General features: G+C 44.1%; 2 protein-coding genes and 1 pseudogene across 4 annotated transcripts; 1 reads left to right on the top strand and 2 right to left on the bottom strand.

Annotated features, from left to right (window-relative positions):
- Positions 1 to 1,105: 1,105 nt before the first annotated feature.
- On the top strand, positions 1,106 to 3,265 carry LOC106411898. 3 transcript variants are annotated; one of them, XM_048771170.1, is made up of 4 exons: positions 1,106 to 1,507; positions 1,584 to 2,155; positions 2,237 to 2,876; positions 2,958 to 3,265. In XM_048771170.1, exons 2-4 carry the CDS (start codon positions 1,661 to 1,663, stop codon positions 3,053 to 3,055), a joined length of 1,233 nt encoding a protein of 410 aa, XP_048627127.1. In that variant the 5' UTR covers positions 1,106 to 1,507; positions 1,584 to 1,660; the 3' UTR covers positions 3,056 to 3,265. The 3 variants fall into 3 exon arrangements, with proteins under 3 accessions (XP_048627127.1, XP_048627128.1, XP_048627126.1); XM_048771171.1 differs by having other exon boundaries at positions 1,106 to 2,155; positions 2,964 to 3,265; XM_048771169.1 differs by having other exon boundaries at positions 1,106 to 2,155.
- A 5,851-nt stretch (positions 3,266 to 9,116) lies between these two features.
- Positions 9,117 to 10,530, bottom strand: LOC125595394 (annotated as a pseudogene).
- A 591-nt stretch (positions 10,531 to 11,121) lies between these two features.
- Positions 11,122 to 14,780, bottom strand: LOC106414619 (pyrophosphate-energized vacuolar membrane proton pump 1). The gene is made up of 8 exons (XM_013855246.3): positions 14,393 to 14,780; positions 13,611 to 14,185; positions 13,149 to 13,528; positions 12,979 to 13,065; positions 12,262 to 12,592; positions 11,787 to 12,197; positions 11,655 to 11,714; positions 11,122 to 11,575 (listed from the first exon to the last, which is right to left on the bottom strand). The coding sequence occupies exons 1-8, from the start codon at positions 14,646 to 14,648 to the stop codon at positions 11,369 to 11,371; spliced, it is 2,307 nt and encodes a 768-aa protein (XP_013710700.2). The 5' UTR covers positions 14,649 to 14,780; the 3' UTR covers positions 11,122 to 11,368.
- Between the last annotated feature and the right edge of the window lie 4,339 nt (positions 14,781 to 19,119).

Below are 19,119 nucleotides of genomic sequence, written 5' to 3'. Positions count from 1 at the left end.
GACCGAGTCTCTTAAGGTGTTAGCTCACTTTCTGTCGTGACCTCTGCTATGATGTCTCCCAGGTCCAATCGTCAGCTCGGCTTTCAGCTCCCTTTGTTATGATGGGCTTATCGCAACCCACATGCTAGCTCACGCTTATCGGTACCTCACCTGAGGCTCATATTCGGGTCCAACAGTTGCCCCCAGCTTCCGAATAAAATCCTTTGTCTCGGAAGCTAGAATCTAGCTATCGATCTTATCTTTTCGTTAAGATAATGATTAGTTCTTATCCAATTTAGATTCAGCTTACTCGATCTAACGGTCTTTATTACGTTTGGCAGAATCTATGGTTCAGATGGAGAGGGTTTGAAATGACTTTTCCGAATCTCGAGAGGTGATGGGATATAAAGCGGTGAACATTAACTGCTAGCCTTCCACTTTCTCCACGCCTCCATTCGGTTTTCAAGGTAACTTCTCTCTCTTTATTTTACTGCGACTTTTTTTATCTTCCTCGTTACTTTTCTCTGCAAATTCTCTCCCAAACCTTGCAATCGATTTTCTCCTTAACCTTCCCATACTATGGATCATCCGAAAGAAGGTTCCGGGGAATCCGGGATGCCTCCCTCTGCTTCTAGAGCTAAACTACTGAAAGTTAAGCAAGAAATCGGGGCCAAGATGAGGAAGGGGAAAAAGACAGCCAGGGAGGCAATCGCGACCAGAGTTTCTAAACGGAAGAAGAAAGACGATTCTAGTGGGAGCAGTCCTCACTCGCCTTCGTTGCTGAAAAATCAAGACGTGGTTAACCTCATGGTTCAAGCTCTCGCCCAAAAGGAGCTTGGCCGTGCCTGTAATTCTGACGAAACCCCCGAGACCGCTCCGGAGGGTTGGTTCTGTTGCCATGAGAAGTACATCTCCAAGTCTCACTTGAGATTTCCTCTTCCGACCCTACTGCTTGATCTACTAGATCATTATCAGTTAGCCCTTTCCCAACTCTGTCCCTCGGTTATCCGGGTGATAAACGGCTTTATCACTAGGTCCAAAGAGGAGGGGGTTAGCGTCGGTCTTACCGAACTTATGAGCCTCTTTTCCCTGAAGGAAAGCGCCTCTAAGGAGGGTGGTACCGGGACCTACTACCTCCCTAGTCGTCCCAATCATGTTATCTTCAGATTCTCTAGTAGTGATGATGACTGGAGGAAGAAGTATTTTTACGTTAAAGTTGATCCTTCGACGGTTCCTGTGGGTCGGAACCTTAGGGTCACTTGGACTAATCCATCTGGTTAGGAATTCTAGGGATATGCTTTTTTCGTTTTATTCATTTATGGCCGAGTAACCTTTTGCTCTGATTTACTTGCAGAAATCGAAGATCCCCCGAAGCTCTCTACCAAGCTCACCAGGGCTCTATACCGCAAGTTGCAACAGAGTCCCTGTACCTGGGTGGCCTACACCACTTCTCGAATAAGTGCAGCCAGATTCCCAGATACCTACAACGCCTCTTTCCAAGATCCCATTCCTGCTGAGAACCTTGAGAGTGAGTTCTTGTCCGAACCTTTTCAATGATTTTATCGCTTTGAAGTTTTTAAACTTAAGGATTTCCATTGTTCCAGTTTCGGCAGGCGATTCGGTTGTATCGATCTCAACTGGTGCTAGTGCTTCGGGAACTGAAAAGTCTCAGCCAGGTGACATGACTCTGCGACCGTCATTCCGTTCTAGGGGTAACCCCTCTAAAGCTGCCAGTGCTTCTCGTGGAAGCGACAGGAACCAAGGAGGATCGTTCCTTATCTCAATGAAGGAAGTTTTGGACGACGGAGGATCCAAACCTGTTGTCGAGACTACTCCAACTGAGGTTGTAGCTCAGGATGCTGCTCCTCTCCCTGAGGTCCAGGTGCCGGAGGCTGACTACCAGGCTCCGAAGGGTACCTCTGAGATCGAGCCGTCGAGACACAAGAGGCCCAGGATCGATCAGGGCGGAGCTTCCATCCGTTCTTCTTCCTCGTCCTCTAGAGGAGGGACTGTTGGGTGGAGCTTTACCCATTCGAAGCCTGGGTCGATCCTGGATGACTCTTGGGGCCTAGCTGCGATAATGAGGCACCTGAAGAGCGTGGGATGTCCCCTTCCAGCGCTCAAGGACCTGACTAACCGAGATGAGTATCTCGATATTGCCCACTGTATGGGTCAGGTACGTGATCTCTATCTGTTATTTGTTTACATTCTTTGGAGACGATGATATATATATATATTTTCTTTGGATTTATTGCAGTTGGCTGGGGCTGTTAACAGGGCCCAGCTCAGGTTTGAGAATGCTCTGTGTGCTGCCCCCAATGCTGGTGAACTTGCTGAGGTTACCGAGATGGTTAAGGCAGCCAAAACCGATCTTGACCAAGCCCGGGTTCGAATTTCTGAACTCGAAGCCGAAGTGACGAGGCTAGGCTCGAAGGCCGATGCTCAGCAAGGAGAGATCGAGAGTCAAAAGCTCGATATCCAGGTGAAGAGCAGGAGGATCAATGATTTAGAGGCTGCTCGAAAGATAGCTGAGCATCAAGTACGTGAGCTCATTGCCTCATCCCGGGATAGCCAGAAGAACAAGGAAGCTGAAGTCAAGCTGGCTGTCAGGGAAGGGAAGAAAGAAGTCGCCGAAGCTTACGGCAAGATCCTGGTCTGTGTTAAGGAGAAGTTTGCTAGGAAGAAAGATGAGGTCGACGCTTTGGTGTACGCTCAGGAGCTCCAAGCTAATGCCGACCTCTTGAAGGATATGCTGAACAACAAGATCCAAAGCGTTGAAGAGGAGTACAACCAATTGGTGGCCTTATTACCAGAAGCGACAACTGCGTATGAGAAGGCTCAAGTCTCTGACTTCTCGGTCAGCAAGCTTCCTCTTCCCCAGATCTCGGAGAGTTCAGGTACTTTCGAGATTAACATGTTTAATCCATCCTTTTCTGGGGAGTATGGCTCTAATTTGGGTTTGATGGCTCCTGACTTAGCTCCAGTCGAGGCAGCAATAGGAGGTGACGGCAATGTGATCGATGAGGGAGTTCCTGCCGGTGCTGGTGATCCGATTCAGGAAGAGAAGGAAGATTGAGAGCTACGGCTCTTTTAACTTTATGTTTTGTGTTTTTAAGACTTCGGCCTAAGGGCTTTGTTTCGTTATGTTTTGTGACTTAGTGCCTGAGGAGGCCTTTAAACCTTAACGCTTGCTGGATTTCAATAGCCTGGGGAGGTTTTTAAACCCTTTCTTATGTTTAAATCGTGGCTATTATTTCTGTTTTAAGTTTTTGAACTTAACCTCGTTTCATTTAATATAGTGATTGCGAATCTCAGATGAGTTGTGTGCCGTCATCGTTGAGTCGGATTAGGACCTTTAGTCTTTATTTATGATAAGCATTTAGCTTAATGGATATTCGGTCGTGATAACCTTAAAGAGGAGTTCTTGATTTTAGCTCGGGGACCTGAGTCCGATTCGTAAGGTTCTGGGACCTGGTTGTTCAGGTTCGTAGGAACCTTTATTTAGATTCATAGGGACCTGAGTTAATTCGAAGGACTTCGAGGCCTTTGAAGTTTAACGGATGGAATTGAGGAATTTCGGGATTTTCCTGATTCTTTAGGATTTTAAGACTTTTCGATTTTGATAAGGGTTTCAAGACCTTCTGGTTTTGATTAGGATTTTAGGACCTGGTTGATTGTTAAGGATTTTAAGACCTTGCTGATTGTTAAGGATTTTAAGACCTTAGTTTATGTTAAGGATTTTAAGACCTTGTTGATTGTTAAGGATTTTAAGACCTTGCTGATTGTTAAGGATTTTAAGACCTTAGTTTATGTTAAGGATTTTAAGACCTCTGGGTGTATTAAGGATTTTAAGACCTTAGGTTCAGGTTTTCAGGGACCTGAATGTATTCGAGATTGTTGAGCTTAGGTCCCGATTTAGGGGGACCTAAATTTTCTTGGAGGGTTTTAAGACCTTTGATGTTTATGAAACTGAATCAATCGTTTTATTAATATCAGATATCAGAGAATACATGATTCAGATTATTTACACAGTAACTATTTTTAGGCTAAGTGTTCTTGGTAACACCTGCCCCTTTGGCTTAGGTGAGGAGGTTGGTGAGAAGAGGTTGGGGCTGCACTCATGACGGAGCTGCCTACGTACCCAGTCAAGGGATCAAGCCAAACGTAGTTCAGGGGTTTTAGGTACCTAATGATAGTATCTTTTGAGGTTCGTGGCATTCCACGATCGGATTTCAGGTACCCCGGTTCGTACCTTCTGGAGTTTGTAAACTCCGGGTCGTACTATGTGGATAATTCGGTAGGGTCCTTCCCAGTTGGTTCCTAACTTTCCAGCTCCCGGTTCCTTTGTTCCTTCGAACACTTTCCTAAGCACTAGGTCCCCTACGGCGAACTGTCGGGGCCTTACTTTGGAATTGTAGTGTCGTGCCATTGCTTGCTGATAATTTTGAATGCGAAGCAAGGCTTGGTCTCGTCTTTCCTCGATCAAGTCGAGGCTATCCATCAGGAGCTGGTTATTAGCTGCGGGATTTGAGGTGCAGAGCTCCCGTCTGAGGCTACCTGCGGTGGTTTCTGCTGGGACGACAGCCTCCATCCCATAAGCTAAGGAGAAGGGAGTTTCCTCTGTAGCTTTTCGTGGGGGTGGTTCGGCAGGCCCATAGTACTTCGGGTAGTTTTTCCGACCAAAGCTCCTTTTGGGCTCCTAGGCGTTTCTTGAGGTTTGCTAAAACTGATTTGTTGGCAGCCTCCGCCTGTCCGTTCCCTTGAGGTCGCCGAGGTGATGAGAAGGTGAGGCGGATGTTCCATTTATCGCAGAAACTTTTGAAGTCGTGGGATATGAACTGTCCTCCATTGTCGGTTACGATTTCGTATGGGACGCCATGCCTGCATACGATGTTTTTCCAAACAAATCCTTCGACCTCGAATCTGTTTATTTGTTGGAAAGCTTCAGCTTCAATCCATTTCGTGAAGTAGTCGGTTAGGACCAGGAGGTTTAGTAACTTCTTTCCTTTCCCTGAAGGTACTAATGGACCTATAATGTCCATAGACCACCTCATGAATGGGTAGGGAGCTGATATGTTAGACAGCTTTTCCGCTGGTTGGTGTATGATCGGTGCATGCCTTTGGCATTTGTCGCACGATGAGGAGTAGACCTCACAATCTGCGATAATGGTAGGCCAGAAGTAGCCTTGCCTTTTTATTCGGATGGCTAAGGCTCTGCCTCCGGAATGGTTTCCACAGGAACCGTCGTGCATTTCCTTCATGAGTTTCATAGCTACTAGGCCGTGAACGCATTTTAGGTAAGGTCCGGAGACACTTCGTTTGTGGAGGGCTGACTCGATTATACAGTATCTTGCTGCTAAAGCTTTGAGTTTTCGAGCCTCCCACTTGTTGGGTGGAATTTTTCCCTCTAGGATGTAATCCATGATCGGTATTCTCCAGTCTTCTCTTCCTACAACTTTGTTGTGAAGAGAGGAGGGAGATTCCTGTTCGGGACCTGGTGCCGTGGTGCCCCCGGAGATATTTGTTGGAGTAGGTTCTGGGTTCTGAGGAATATCTCCAATTTCCTCGTTATCCCCTGTGGTTTGTGTAGCGTTCCTAGATGCGTTTTTAAGAGCGGTGCGGCTTCTTGTTTGGATTTTATAGACAAGTGGCTCCGAGGTCTGGATGGTGCCCCCGGAGGTACTCGTAGAGTTAGGCTCTAGGGAGTCTGAACTTCGGTGAGTACCTTCACTTTTGTCGTTGTTTTCCGGGTTCTGGGTTGCTTTCCTGGAGGTGTGCTTTCTGAAGCTGCGTGTTCTAGTTTTCGGGAACCAGAATGTCGTGAAAACTTGGGTAGCTACCGTCGGGAGGCTGTTATCCTCTATTTTTTCCTTTGGTTTGCTATCCATCTCAGCCTTGGTAGCTATGTCGATACTTGGCTTCTCGATTCCTTCCACGGGTATAATTCGTTTTACGAGAGGGTCGGATGTGGAAGCTAATGCGGCGAGCGCGTCTGCTGAGGAGTTCTCCCCTCGTGGGATCCTCGTTAGCTCGAACTTGTCAAACTGCTTTGTGAGGTTTAGGACGACCTCGAGGTATGCCCCCATTCTTTCGTCCCTTGTTTCGTATTCCCCGTGAAACTGGCTAGCTACCAGCTGCGAGTCGCTGTAGGCGTTTAGCTCCCGAATTCCGAGGCTCAGGGCGAGCTTTAATCCAGCGATTAGTGCTTCGTACTCGGCCTCGTTGTTGGAAGCGTTAAATCCAAGTCTATAGGATTGTTCGATGGTTTCTCCGGCTGAGGAGGTTAGTCTTAAACCGACACCGGAGCCTTGCCTTGACGAGGCTCCGTCCACGTATAGGCTCCATTTCGGAGCCTCTGTTTCCTGGTCTAGATGTCCGGATGCTAGCTCAATAACGAAATCGGCGAGGACCTGAGCTTTTGCTGCTGCTCGGGGTCTGTACTCGATGTCGTACTCGCTGAGCTCTATAGCCCATTTTGCTAATCGTCCGGATTGGCTAGGACTATGCAGAATCGTCCGTAATGGTTGTGAGGTCATTACGATGATCGAGTGCGATTGGAAATAAGGTCGCAGCTTCCTGGCGGCTGTCACGACTGCTAGGGCTAGTTTTTCCATGGTGGGATATCTCGTCTCGGCGTCTATTAAGCTTTTGCTAGTATAATAGACAGGTCTCTGTTCGTTTTGTTCCTCTCGTACTAGCACTCCGCTGACTGCAGCTGCCGACACGGCGAGGTACAGGTACAGTGGTTCTCCTACTACAGGTTTGGATAGTATCGGAGGTTCCGAGAGGTAAGCCTTCAGCTGTCTGAAGGCTTCTTCGCACTTTTCATCCCATAAGAACTTCTTATTATTTTTCAGAAGTTTATAGAATGGAAGGCATTTATCGGTGGACCTGGAGATGAATCGATTTAGTGCTGCGATCCGTCCGGTCAATCTTTGTACCTCTCTGGTCGTTTTAGGTGATGGCATTTCTAGGAATGTCGCTATTTGTTTCGGGTTGGCTTCGATGCCTCTTTCGGTTACGAGGTAACCTAGGAATTCGCCGGAAGGTACTCCGAAGGTACACTTAGCTGGGTTTAGCTTCATGTCGTATTTGTTGAGGATTTCGAAACATTCTCTTAGATGGGAGATATGGTCCTCCCCCTTTGAGGATTTGACTAACATGTCGTCGATGTAGACTTCCATGGTTTTTCCGAGTTGTCCAGCGAACATTTTATTTACTAACCTTTGATAGGTAGCTCCCGCGTTTTTCAAACCAAACGGCATGACCTTGTAACAATAGGTTCCTCGTTCAGTTATGAATGCGGTTTTCTCTTGATCCTCAGGATCCATCATAATCTGGTTATATCCTGAAAAGGCATCCATAAAGGACAAGAGCTGGTGTCCAGCCGTTGCTTCGACCAAACGATCGATATGAGGTAACGGGAAGCTGTCCTTAGGACAGGCTTTGTTTAAATCGGTGAAGTCTACACAGATTCTCCATTTCCCATTCTTCTTTTTTACTACCACTGGGTTAGCTAGCCAATCGGGGTATTGTACCTCTCGGATGGACCCGGCCTTTGTTAGTCGATCGACCTCGTCGTTGACAGCTTGGGCTTTTTCTAGACCTAGCTTACGACGTTTCTGTTTGATCGGTTTAAAAGTAGGGTCTACATTGAGCTTATGAGTGGTGACATTTGCATCTATGCCTTTCATGTCGCTGGTGGTCCATGCGAAAGTTTTGATATTCTGTTTAGGAATTCGACGAGCTCCTTTTTGGTTTCGAGAGGTAGCTCGGATCCGATGCTCACCTGTTTCTCAGGGTTTGAGTCGTCGATGCTAACTTTTTCGGTGAGGTTCTTAGGGGACCTCGGATATTTCGTTGCATTTCGCGACTCTCCTGGATCTGTAATTGCTATTGGGGGGATTCTTTTATGATTTCGAATCCTCCCAGGTAACAGATCCTTGAAATCTTTTGGCTACCGTGTATGGTAGCTATTCCGTTGGTTGTTGGAAATTTCACGCATTGGTGATAAGTTGAAGCTACTGCTTTCATCTTATGAATCCAAGGCCTTCCGAGGATTGCGTGGAAAGGGGATGGTTTGTCGACATTATGAAGTTGGTCATTTTCATGACTCCGCCAGCTATAATTGGGAGCTTAATTGTTCCCAATGAGGTGGCTGTTTCACCTGAGAAACCTACGAGGTTGGATTCTGGTCGACAATTTCGTAGTCGTCTATTTCCATTCCCTTTAGTGCGTTGTAGAAAATAAGATCGACGGAGCTTCCGGTGTCGATCATGAGCTTAGGTACCTCGTACCCTGCTATATTAATGTTATGACAAGGGCATCGTCGTGAGGTCTATCGAGGTCTAATGTCTCGCTCTCCCAGAAAGAGATCTTAGTGTTAGACTCAGGCTTGGTCGGTTTGGACTGAGTGTTTGACACAGCTTTCCGTACGTGACTTTTAATAGAGTTAACGGAGTCTTGACACACACCGGACCCTCCAAGGATGTAATCGACCCTTGAGCCAGGGCTCGATTGGGGAGGTGGTTTACTCAAGAGGGCCTCGATTTGTAGGCTTTTTCCTTGTGGAAACTTTCCAAGGATCATCGACTCTCTTTTTGGGAGCTGGGGTGGTGAGTCTGTTTCTTTTTCAGGTGACCTCTCGCGTTTCGGAGAGCTATCTCTGGGACCTCTCTTCTGATAAGGTTGTGGCTTTTTGAGGTCCACATCTTTTATTTCTCCGGCTGCGAATTTAGCAGCCAGTTGTCGTTGGAGGTCCAACATTCTTCGGTTGAATGTCCCTTTCGATCGTGGTAAGAGCAATGTTTGCTCTCGTCATAACCTTTGGACCAGGGGGCTTTAGCTGTCGCGGCGACAGGTTTTTCTTCTTGTCTTCCTCGACTACGTAAGAATGTTCTCCCTGGGTCTGATTATTTCGGGAGCTACCTCTTTTGTGAGGTCCCTTTCCATCGGAGGCTTCGCCTTTCGGGTGACTCTGGGGTTTTCTGTGGAGCTTATCTAATGCTGCCATTTCCTCCTCCAAGGTATGGTAATGTTCTAGAGGCCTTATGGAGGGCGTCATCGATGGTTGGAGGGGGATTTAGCGTTAGCTCCGAGAAGAAACCTGATTTATACCAGAGACCTCTCCTAGAGCCTCAATGGCTACCTGATCGTTTGGGATTCGAGAGTTTAGTTCTTACTGCTCTGAATTTTCGATGTAGACTCGCAGTGAGTCTTCCAGTCCTTGTCTGATCTTCCAAGGTCAGCCTCAGACGCTTCTCTGTTTTCTTCCCCTCCCCACCACCAAAACTCTGCTTCCTATAAACCTGATGCAACCTCCAAACAACTCCTTCTTAATAGACTCAAACGCCATATCCAACCTCTCCAACTGCTCAAGCGCGTTCTGGTTATACATAAACAAACCATAGTAAAGCTCAAAGCTATCACTGGACGTGTTCTCCACCAAATCAAGCAACGTCTCGTAACCTTTGGTATTAATGGGAGAAGACTCGACTCCAAACTTCTCCAACACCCTCCCCATGGTATGCGTCACGAACTGGGACCCAGCCGCGTGCTTGTCGTGCTCCTCGCAGCTCATCTCCACCATCCTACAGCCTTCGCTCTCGAACACCTTGAGAAACTTGTCGCACCTCTCGTGCCGAGAATCCTCCCCTCCGATCCTCACCTTGTCGTAGACGAAAGGGAGGCCGGACCAGGAGTGCTTGCCGCTCTCCGGTCCGAACATCGGGTGAGTGCAGAGGATGTCGAACTCCTTGGGGAGGTACTTGAGGAAGAGGGTCTTGGGGAACTCTTTGACGGAGAGGACGTCGACGAAGAGCGTGCTGCGGCGGAGGCGCTGGAAGGGGAACGATCGGAGGACGGATTCGGTGGAGAGGATGGAGGTGCAGAGGAGGACGACGTCGGGGTGCTGCTCGCAGAGGTCGTGGGGGTTGTGGAAGAAGCGGGCGCCGATTGAGGAGGCGGCGGAGGAGTAATCGGAGCGGGAGTGGGTGATTAGGTTGTGGCCGTGGCGGACTAGGGTTTTGGAGAGGAACTGGCCGAAGTTGCCGAAGCCTAGGACGGCGATTTTGAGGGCGGAGGATTTGCGGTACTCGGATTTGAGCTGGGTCTCGTAGTCGAAGATCTGGGCGGCGTCGATGGCGCGGATGCGGAGGGATCTCGGCGGAGAAATGGCGATAGCGGGTGGGTTCCGGCGGAGATTGGGGGGAGAGAAGAGGGGCTTCGTGGGAGAGAAATGGAGTAGCATTGTGTGGTGCCGGTGGTGGCGGTGGAGAAGAGATTTGTGGTGATTTGAGGAGTGTGTATGCAAAGCAACAACTTGTGGAAGAAGAAGAGAAGCGATATGAGGAGAGGAGGAAGACGATCGAATCTGATGAATACCACAACCACAAGGACCGTAAAGTAAATTAAAATAATTTGTCATCAAGTTGAATTATGCTTCCCACGTTTTTTCACTTTTCTGTATTAAACCCTCGTATAACATTATAATTAGAAAAAGCCCCACAAGTTCTCTTTCCTAACTCTTATCCCCTCGAATCAAGAGTTCCAACTCTGTCTTCCCAAACGAAATAAGCTCTCAAGTTATAGCAGATGATGTGTTTTTGTTGTTTGTGAGTGAGGAGGTGGATAAATTTTGTGGCTTTGGTGAAATATGATCCTGTGATCCACACTCTCTTGCCACTGACGATGAAAGGAGAGTGTGTTGATGCTATGGAGGATGAGATGTTTAGGCTAACGAGCAAAGATGGGAATCTTGCTGTGGAATGGACGATGCAGTTGGAGCAAGACCCTGTTCAGATACTTGATGCAGTTATGCCTTTGTATTTGAACAGTCGGATTCTAAGAGCATTGCAGGAGTCATTAGCGACTGTCGACTGAGCTCGCTTCCAGGATGAGTGCCACGTGTAGTGCGACTGATAATGCTCTTGAACGGAAGAGGAATATGACGGTGACGGTGGCTTACAAACGGGAGAGACAGGCCAGGATGACTGGGGAGTTGATGGAGAGTGTGGCTGGATACGACGGTGTTAGTTAGAAACCAAAGTTGTTTCTAACCATCTAGTGTATGTGTAATAATGTTATGAAAGAAGACGAAGACGAAAAAAGTAAAAGAAGCAGAGCAGGCAGAACCTCAACAACTAAAAAAACAAGTCTCAAATACTTGGTGGATTTCTAAATTCTAGACAGCACAAAAAGTGATAAGAGAGAGAGAAACATCATTCGGTTGGTTCTTTAAATGAGCTCTCATCAACAAAAACAGGTTTTGTTTAACCACCTACGCAAAACGAAAATAAGAATGGTAAGAAAGAAGATCTCCATCATCTTCATCTTCTTCTTCATCATCATCATCATGATCATCTTCTTCTTCTTTCACTCAGGGATGAGTTTAGAGGTACTTGAAAAGGATACCACCGTGAGTGGCAAAGAAGGGAGCAAACACAAGAGACTCAACAGCCATGAGCTTGATCAGAATGTTCAACGAAGGTCCTGAGGTATCCTTCAACGGGTCTCCAATGGTGTCACCTATAACAGCTGCCTTGTGTGGCTCTGAACCCTTTGGTCCTAGACTCTTTGCGTGTTCCGACACACCAGCCTGAAAAAAAACAAATCTCAATGCTTAAGGATTTTGATTCTCATCTCTTAAAAAATGGTTTGATAAATCAGTTCTGTACCTCAATGTATTTCTTGGCGTTGTCCCAGGCACCACCAGTGTTAGATGCAGAGATGGCAATCTATTTATATAAAACAAGAACGTCGATGAGCATAAGTTATTCACAAGAGAACTGAGAAGAGAATATATATACCTGAACACCGGAAACAAGGGATCCGGCGAGAACACCAGAGAGGGTCTCAACACCAAAGAAGAAACCAACAATGAGAGGAGTGAGCATGACAAGGCAACCAGGAGGAATCATTTCCTTAATAGAAGCATCGGTGGAGATCTTGACGCATGTGGCGTAGTCAGGCTTTGCGGTACCTTCCATGAGTCCAGGGATGGTGTTGAACTGCCTGCGAACTTCTTCAACCATCTTAAGCGCTGCACTTCCCACACTCTTCATCGTCATTGCCGAGAACCAGTAAGGAAGCATGGCGCCGACAAGCAGACCAATGATCACCTTTGGGGTCAAAACATCAACGGTGTGGACTCCTGCACGGCTCACGAAGGCACCGAACAAAGCCAAGGAGACCAACGCAGCAGAGCCAATAGCAAATCCCTATACACAAAAAAAAAAAATCAGAATCACATCAAAAGCAAAGGCATGGTTTAAAGCCACGAACCTTTCCAATAGCGGCAGTGGTGTTTCCAGCTGCGTCAAGAGCATCGGTTCTTTCGCGGATGCGGTGGCTCATTCCAGCCATTTCAGCAATACCACCAGCATTGTCACTGATGGGACCGTAAGCATCGATTGCCAAACCAGTGGCGATGGTGCTGAGCATCCCTAGAGCGGCAACGGCAACACCATACATAGCAGCAAAGCTGAAGCTAACGAAGATACTGATAGCAATGGCGAAGATTGGAATGATGACTGATTTGTAACCAAGAGCCAGTCCAAATATGACATTGGTGGCAGCACCAGTTCTGCATGAATCTGCAACATCTTGCACAGGGCTGCAAAAACAAATACGGGAACATCAGAGTTGTCCTAACAGTGAAGAATGATAGTAATTAGGCCTGCATATTTTGTCTGCACCGAACCAGCCGAACCGAACCGATTTTCAGTTTTCGGTTTGGTTAGTTCGGTTAACCAAAAATACCTGAAATTAATCGAACCTAACTAACCAAATTTAACCGAAAACCCGAAAATATCCTACTTTTCAAATTATACCGAATTTTCACCGAAAACAAAAAGTGTTATTTTCAGAAATTATGTTTAAAAACCAAAAACCAAACCGAAACGATTTTTTGGTTCACTATGGTGGGATTGTGGTCAAACGGTATAAACCGAAACCGAAATAACCGAATGCCTAATAGTAATGGTGAAAGTAGTTTCTTACCTGTAGGCGTTGCTAGTGTAGTACTCAGTGACGAAACCAATAATGAGTCCAGCCCAAAGACCAACACAAACACACAGGAATAGCTGCCTGCAATCCAAAAATTGTACACCGTAATTAGAATCTTACACCGTAGACAAAAAGCAACCACACAAAAGAAGGATCATCATTACCAGTTCTGCACGACTTTTTGTGTTCCAAAGTTGAAGATGGTGAAGGAAGAAGGCAAGCCAACCCATGATACAACAGCGATTCCAACGGTCATGATAGCAGTTGAGATGATGAGCTGGTTCTTCAACGCTGGCTCAATCTCCTTAACAGCCTTAATCTCAAAGAAGTCAGTGGCGAAGAGGGTCGTGATCAAACAAACCAAGATACCCATTGAACTGATGAGCAGTGGGTAGCACATGGCAGTGAAATCGTGGTTGATACCAAAGGAAGAGATCGAAGCAACGACAAGGGCAGCACATGACGCTTCAGCGTATGACCCAAAGAGATCAGATCCCATACCAGCAATGTCACCAACATTGTCACCCACATTATCAGCAATAACCTATAACACAACCAACAAAAAATCAAGTCAAAAACTTATAAATAAATAAATAAAAAAAGTAAAAGATCATATATGTACTTACAGCTGGGTTTCTTGGATCGTCTTCTGGAATATTCCTCTCGATTTTACCGACAAGATCAGCACCAACATCAGCAGCTTTAGTGTAGATCCCACCACCAACACGTCCAAAGAGAGCCATGGAAGATCCACCAAGCCCGTAGCCAGTGATAGCCTCAAAAAGACCTTCCCAGTCATCACCGTAATAGATCTTGAACACGTTAATGGTAATGTACAGCACCAAGAGACCACTAGCGGCGAGAAGGAAGCCCATCACAGCCCCTGACCTGAACGCAACGATGAAGGCCTTTCCGACACCTTTCCTGGCCTCCAAGGTGGTTCTAGCGTTAGCGTAGGTGGCAATCTTCATGCCGAGGAAGCCAGAGAGAACGGAGGTGACCGCACCGAGGATGAAAGCAATGGTGCTGAAAGCTGCGGTGGCTAAAGCAGGCTTGCAGGTTTTGGTGGAGTCGTAGGTGCAAGGCTTGCTCTCTGTGCTGAATCCCTCGACGGAGCCGAGGAAAACGAAGATGATAGCGGCAAAGAACACCATGAAGACACCAACGTATTGGTACTCCGTGAATAGGAATGAAGTTGCACCTGTCCCCAAACACACAACAAATCAGATCCTCACTTTTCAGACAAGACTAGATTCCAAAACACATCAGATTAAAAGATTACTAAACTAGTAGTAGTTTAACGTCCTTATCAATACAGTAAAACAATCTTCAATCATCAACCAAACCAAACATAACCAGATCTAGGACAACGACCGTGAGATCTGAACAGAGTTTGACGAGATCTTACCTTCAGATATAGCTGTCTGAATCTCAGCGCACTTAGCGACGACGCTCTGGTCGTTAACACCTTCCTCTTCCTCGATGAGGTAATCATCGTAGCCATTCTTAGCACCGCCAGAAGACGAGGATGCGCCTTGGTCGCCGGAGACCTTCACGCGAGAGACGATGAACCATTGGAAGAGCGAGAAAACGATGCCGACCACCGCGCAAACAGGGATGAGGATCTCCGTCCAGAGCTCCGGGAGAAAAGCTGACGCCACCATTCTCTCCGTACAAAACGATAAGAGAGACAACAAACAACACAGAGTTGAGATGAGATGAGATGATTCGATGGAAGATGAAATGAGGATATCGTGTCGTTTTATAACACTGCCTCTCCCTTCTCTTGGATGCTCTATTCAAAATCAGGTACGGTTAGTTGCACCGTTCTTTACGCTGCACCCTTAACGCTTGCTTTCATCTTGGCCGTTGATTTTAGGGCTTAAGAGACGAGGTGCGTGTGCGTTACTGCGTTGATGTCCGTCCGATCGTGGAGTACAGGATTAGCGCTCAGCTGATTTTGTAGTCAATCGTCTACGTGGTGTACATTAATTAGTTTGCTTTTTTTACACTTATTGGAATTAATTAGTTAGGTGGAGATTATGTTTATCCATGGTATATTCGAGTATTTATAGAGAGTGATTGTATTTATACTAGGAAGTATATCCTTAAATCCTCGTCATCATTTTCAACCAGTGATTCAGTGTACAGTCAGATATGGATTAAATTAAAATCATTTGAACATTTTTTTGTCATATTTGATATAAAAAATTTGTCAGCAAAATCTTTACATTTTCTAAACAAAATATCATTAAACATTTATCTAATTGAAATTTAACCAATAATAAAATAAATTGTATAATATCATTAGTCATAAAATATAAATTATTAATAAATTTTATATTAAAAATATAAAACGTAATTTAATTTGGAACCAAAAAAAATCCAAAACGTCGTATATTTAGCAGTGAGTACAAGATCATGAATTAAAATTTAGAATTTATAAAAGTAAAATTTAAATATTTTTACCAAAAAGTAATAAATATATTTTAAAACTCGTATTCGTGTTATGGGAATCGGTCCTATAGTGGTACAGTGTACTTTAGCAACTTGATTCGACGTTATACTAAGCTCATGTTGGCAACAGGTTCGATTAGGTTTGGATTCCAAAACTTCTATTAGGTTCGTCTCATCTTCAGACGAAAGAGAACGGGTACAGCAAGGTACGGTGCACTCTACTGTATGTGGACATTTCCGCCAAAGAATAAGAGCTGTGAGAGGATATAGCGGAGGCCTTTTCGAGCGGCTACGTATTTATTTATGTGTATTGAATGGTGTGCAACTTTCCAGTCGGATAAATACTCTTTCTAAAAAAGAAATATCTTTATTAACTTTTGTATTTTTGTGGAGCATTAATTATTTTTCTTGTACCAGTGAGTAGTGACCACTCATGCTCATCTTTTGTTCCCCTTTGCATGTTGCTAACGAATATGGGAAAATTACCAAGTGATAAAATCTTTCCGAGTTATCTGGCCAACATTAGGACATTTACCTTTCAATCACGATTTAGTTTCCTTTATTTATAAATTATATAATCATAAATATGGGATAGGTTATCAATCGTGATGGGATGTAAACGTAGAACTCAAACCAGTCTCAGCTAATTAAAGTAACAATAATTGAATTAGAAAGGAAGTGAATGATTTTACACGGTAACATAATGTGGACTTCCCATGATTATTATGATTAGGAGTGATCGTCGGCGCTATTGCAACTATAATGTTTTTCTAATTAAGGCAAGCTCACCAAAGTTCGGTGACATCTCAACGGGTATGAACGGTGACCGAAAATGACGGGGAATAATGCATTTCCTAATGTTCCTATAAAAAATCATCATTGACAAGGAATAATAATTTCTTCTCATTCCCTCTAGTTCCTTTTTTTTTTTAGAGAATTAAAGGACAAAACTATTTCTTGTTAAATTTGATAAGGAACAACCATTCCTTTTCATTCCTGCTATTTTTTTTCCGTATATTCCTTTTCTGTTTGTTTCTCTTGTTTTCCGAATGGTCACCAGTGATACCCAACGTTTATATTGACAATGCCATAAAATGGTTGTACGTCTATCTTATTATTAAAAACATCGTGGATATATCCATAAAAATGATCTCGTGGTTAAGAAGAAAAAAATAAAGATCTATTTATTAAAATGAGTGACGGATGGGTCATTTGTTTATAGGTAAAATGTTGAATGGTGGTTTGTGATTTATTGATGTGAATTATATGATAAAGAATACGTGGCCCTTGCATGATTATTGGAGAGTTCTTAGGGTGGAGTTTTTAGCGGAATATAAGAATTCGTCTCTTAACTTTTAACTACAAAAGCTAAGAACCGGCTCTTAAAACTCTTATTTAAGAACTAGTTAGTTTTTTAGTTAAAAGTTAAGAGACATGTTCTTATTTTCCGTTAAAAACCTCATCCTAAGAACCCCCGATAATCATGCTCTAATTTATTCTTTTATCACTAAGTGGTGTCAGATACTTTTATGGTATCTAAAAATATAATAAAGAATTTGCAAAACATAACTCAGAACTTAATTTTAAATGCAAAACTATATCAAAACTTGAATCAAATGCAAAACTAAACTAAAAGCCTTGTGAAATTACAGTCGGTTCTTTCTGGCCAAACAAAAATACAGTTACGAATATAGCTCCGGAAAGTCGTCTGAATCTTTTGAGATGTTATAAGTCATATCGTTGAGATCTCAACTTGGCTTCCTCTTCCTCATGAACTCTGATGGAACTTCCAAATAAATAGCAATTTATTTTTCCGAAAAAGTACTTCAGTTAATAACTCATATGTATTAGTCTAATATAGTTATCACGAAATAGTTTGACTGTTTATATAAACAGCTGAATAAGAAAAAAAAAGGTTAAACATTAATATGATTACCGGACAATAATTAGAAAAAAACGAGTCAAACAAATCTAACAATTTTTTATGTATCCACATACAAGACACATTGCTAGTTTACATACTTCTATCTATAAATTAATCTAAATAGAAATTACACCAAAAACGAGTAAATGTAATATTCAAAAGAAATAATAATAAACGTGTTGGTATCGTAAGAGAACAATATGTCGCGTCATCACAGTTTGCTATCTTTTGCATCATCTTGATTGCTTTATTTTCTCTTCATGAATGTATGTATTTAAAAAAGTTTTACTTTGTTCATCATCTATTTTTTTCACCATTGCAATCACATGATAATATCATTAATAATTATTTTTTCCTCCGAATGATATTGTTGTTACTTTTTTGTTTTTGAAGCGGGCCCTGCAGCTAAGAAACAAGTGCATGCAAATAATATGCCCAGTGCGCCTAAAACATTTACCCAGATGTATTTGTTGTATCATCCCTAAATCTATTCATGCGCCCAAGTGTTACTCTAAGGAAGAAGACTGTAAGCGCAAGTGCAACTTATTATAAGTTATCTCGAGCACTTACATAAATGATTTTAAAACAAATTATGAATAACCTTTTTTTTCTGCGACAACCCTAAGTCAACATCGTGATTCAATCGACGGCTCTACCGTCGCTGCTGTACAGAGTTTCTAGAGGATGGGCATTCCTCGCGATGTACTCCTTGAAGGTCTGGAAAATCAAAAGGAATTTGTTTTAGGACAATTATATAGATGCTCTTCCCCTCCTAATGGATTGGTTCAGTCTGGTGGTGAATAGGATTTGGGGAACAAGATGTCGTATTTACACTCGCCAGTTAGGAGATTCCTCCTTTCTCTTCCACATTCCAGATGAGGTTACTCGTAAATGGGTAACACAGAGAGGAATTTGGCATGTTGATGATTGTATTTTGTTTGTGTCTGCTTGGAATCCTGCTGGAACTCTAGCTCTGCTTGAAATTACAACTATTCCGGTTTGGCTCACCTTGAAGAATATTCCGCATCAACTTTACTCCAAAAAGGGAATAAGCTGGATAGCTTCAGGTATAGGTGCTCCAATGCTCACTAGTAAGCCATGGCTGGATCCTATCCTTATGGGAGAGGTAAAGTCAACTGGAACTACTATAAACAACACTGAGGTAAATGTCCCTACACCTCCCAGACAATCTGCCTCAATAGCGACTGAGACTACCCATGCTGTAAGTTCTCCAAAAGTTGTCTCCAAAACTTCAAAAGCTCCTTCATCTGAAACAGATTGCATGTCAGAAAAGGCACAATTGACCCCCAATTCTGGTTACAACGAGACCTCCACTTCGACAACATCTGTTTCACATACTGTCTATGCTCCTCTAGACTTCATTAATGCAGGTTCACTTTCACCCTCTCCAGCAATGGATTTGAAATGTGAGACCACATTAGGTGACCATGGAGATAAGATCAAGCAAGCAATTAGGTGAAGCATCAAGCTCAAACAGATTTGCAAACCTAGCCATGTTGGAAGAGGAAATAGAGACTGAAATTGTCTCCTCCCCCACTCATTCTCTGGCCCAAACAGTCAACACTAACTCACCTTTTGTCTTCAACTCCTCGTTGCCGTCATCTCCAGCTTCAGTGTCAGATCCTCTTATTCTTAATTCGCAAGTGCCAGATGAATTTGGTTTCACTTTGGCGGTGAATTCAAGATGTAGTTCGGATATGGCTCATAGATCGCGTGGAGGTCGTTGCTTAAAG

This window comes from Brassica napus, unplaced genomic scaffold, assembly GCF_020379485.1.
Source record: "Brassica napus cultivar Da-Ae unplaced genomic scaffold, Da-Ae ScsIHWf_1046;HRSCAF=1464, whole genome shotgun sequence".
Taxonomy (NCBI): domain Eukaryota; kingdom Viridiplantae; phylum Streptophyta; class Magnoliopsida; order Brassicales; family Brassicaceae; genus Brassica; species Brassica napus.
The sequence above is the reverse complement of the archived record's forward strand: the minus strand, read 5'-3'. Positions and strand labels throughout refer to the sequence as shown.

Excerpts from the sequence above, each read along its gene's own strand:
- LOC106411898 (XM_048771170.1), top strand. The coding sequence starts at position 1,661 with ATGACTCTGCGACCGTCATTCCGTTCTAGGGGTAACCCCTCTAAAGCT. Across the intron at positions 2,156-2,236 it reads TTGCCCACTGTATGGGTCAG|TTGGCTGGGGCTGTTAACAG; the intron begins GTACGTGATCTC and ends GATTTATTGCAG. Across the intron at positions 2,877-2,957 it reads CCAGATCTCGGAGAGTTCAG|CTCCAGTCGAGGCAGCAATA; the intron begins GTACTTTCGAGA and ends CTCCTGACTTAG.
- LOC106414619 (XM_013855246.3), bottom strand. The coding sequence starts at position 14,648 with ATGGTGGCGTCAGCTTTTCTCCCGGAGCTCTGGACGGAGATCCTCATC. Across the intron at positions 13,529-13,610 it reads ACGATCCAAGAAACCCAGCT|GTTATTGCTGATAATGTGGG; the intron begins GTAAGTACATAT and ends GTTGTGTTATAG. Across the intron at positions 12,593-12,978 it reads TACACTAGCAACGCCTACAG|CCCTGTGCAAGATGTTGCAG; the intron begins GTAAGAAACTAC and ends TTGTTTTTGCAG.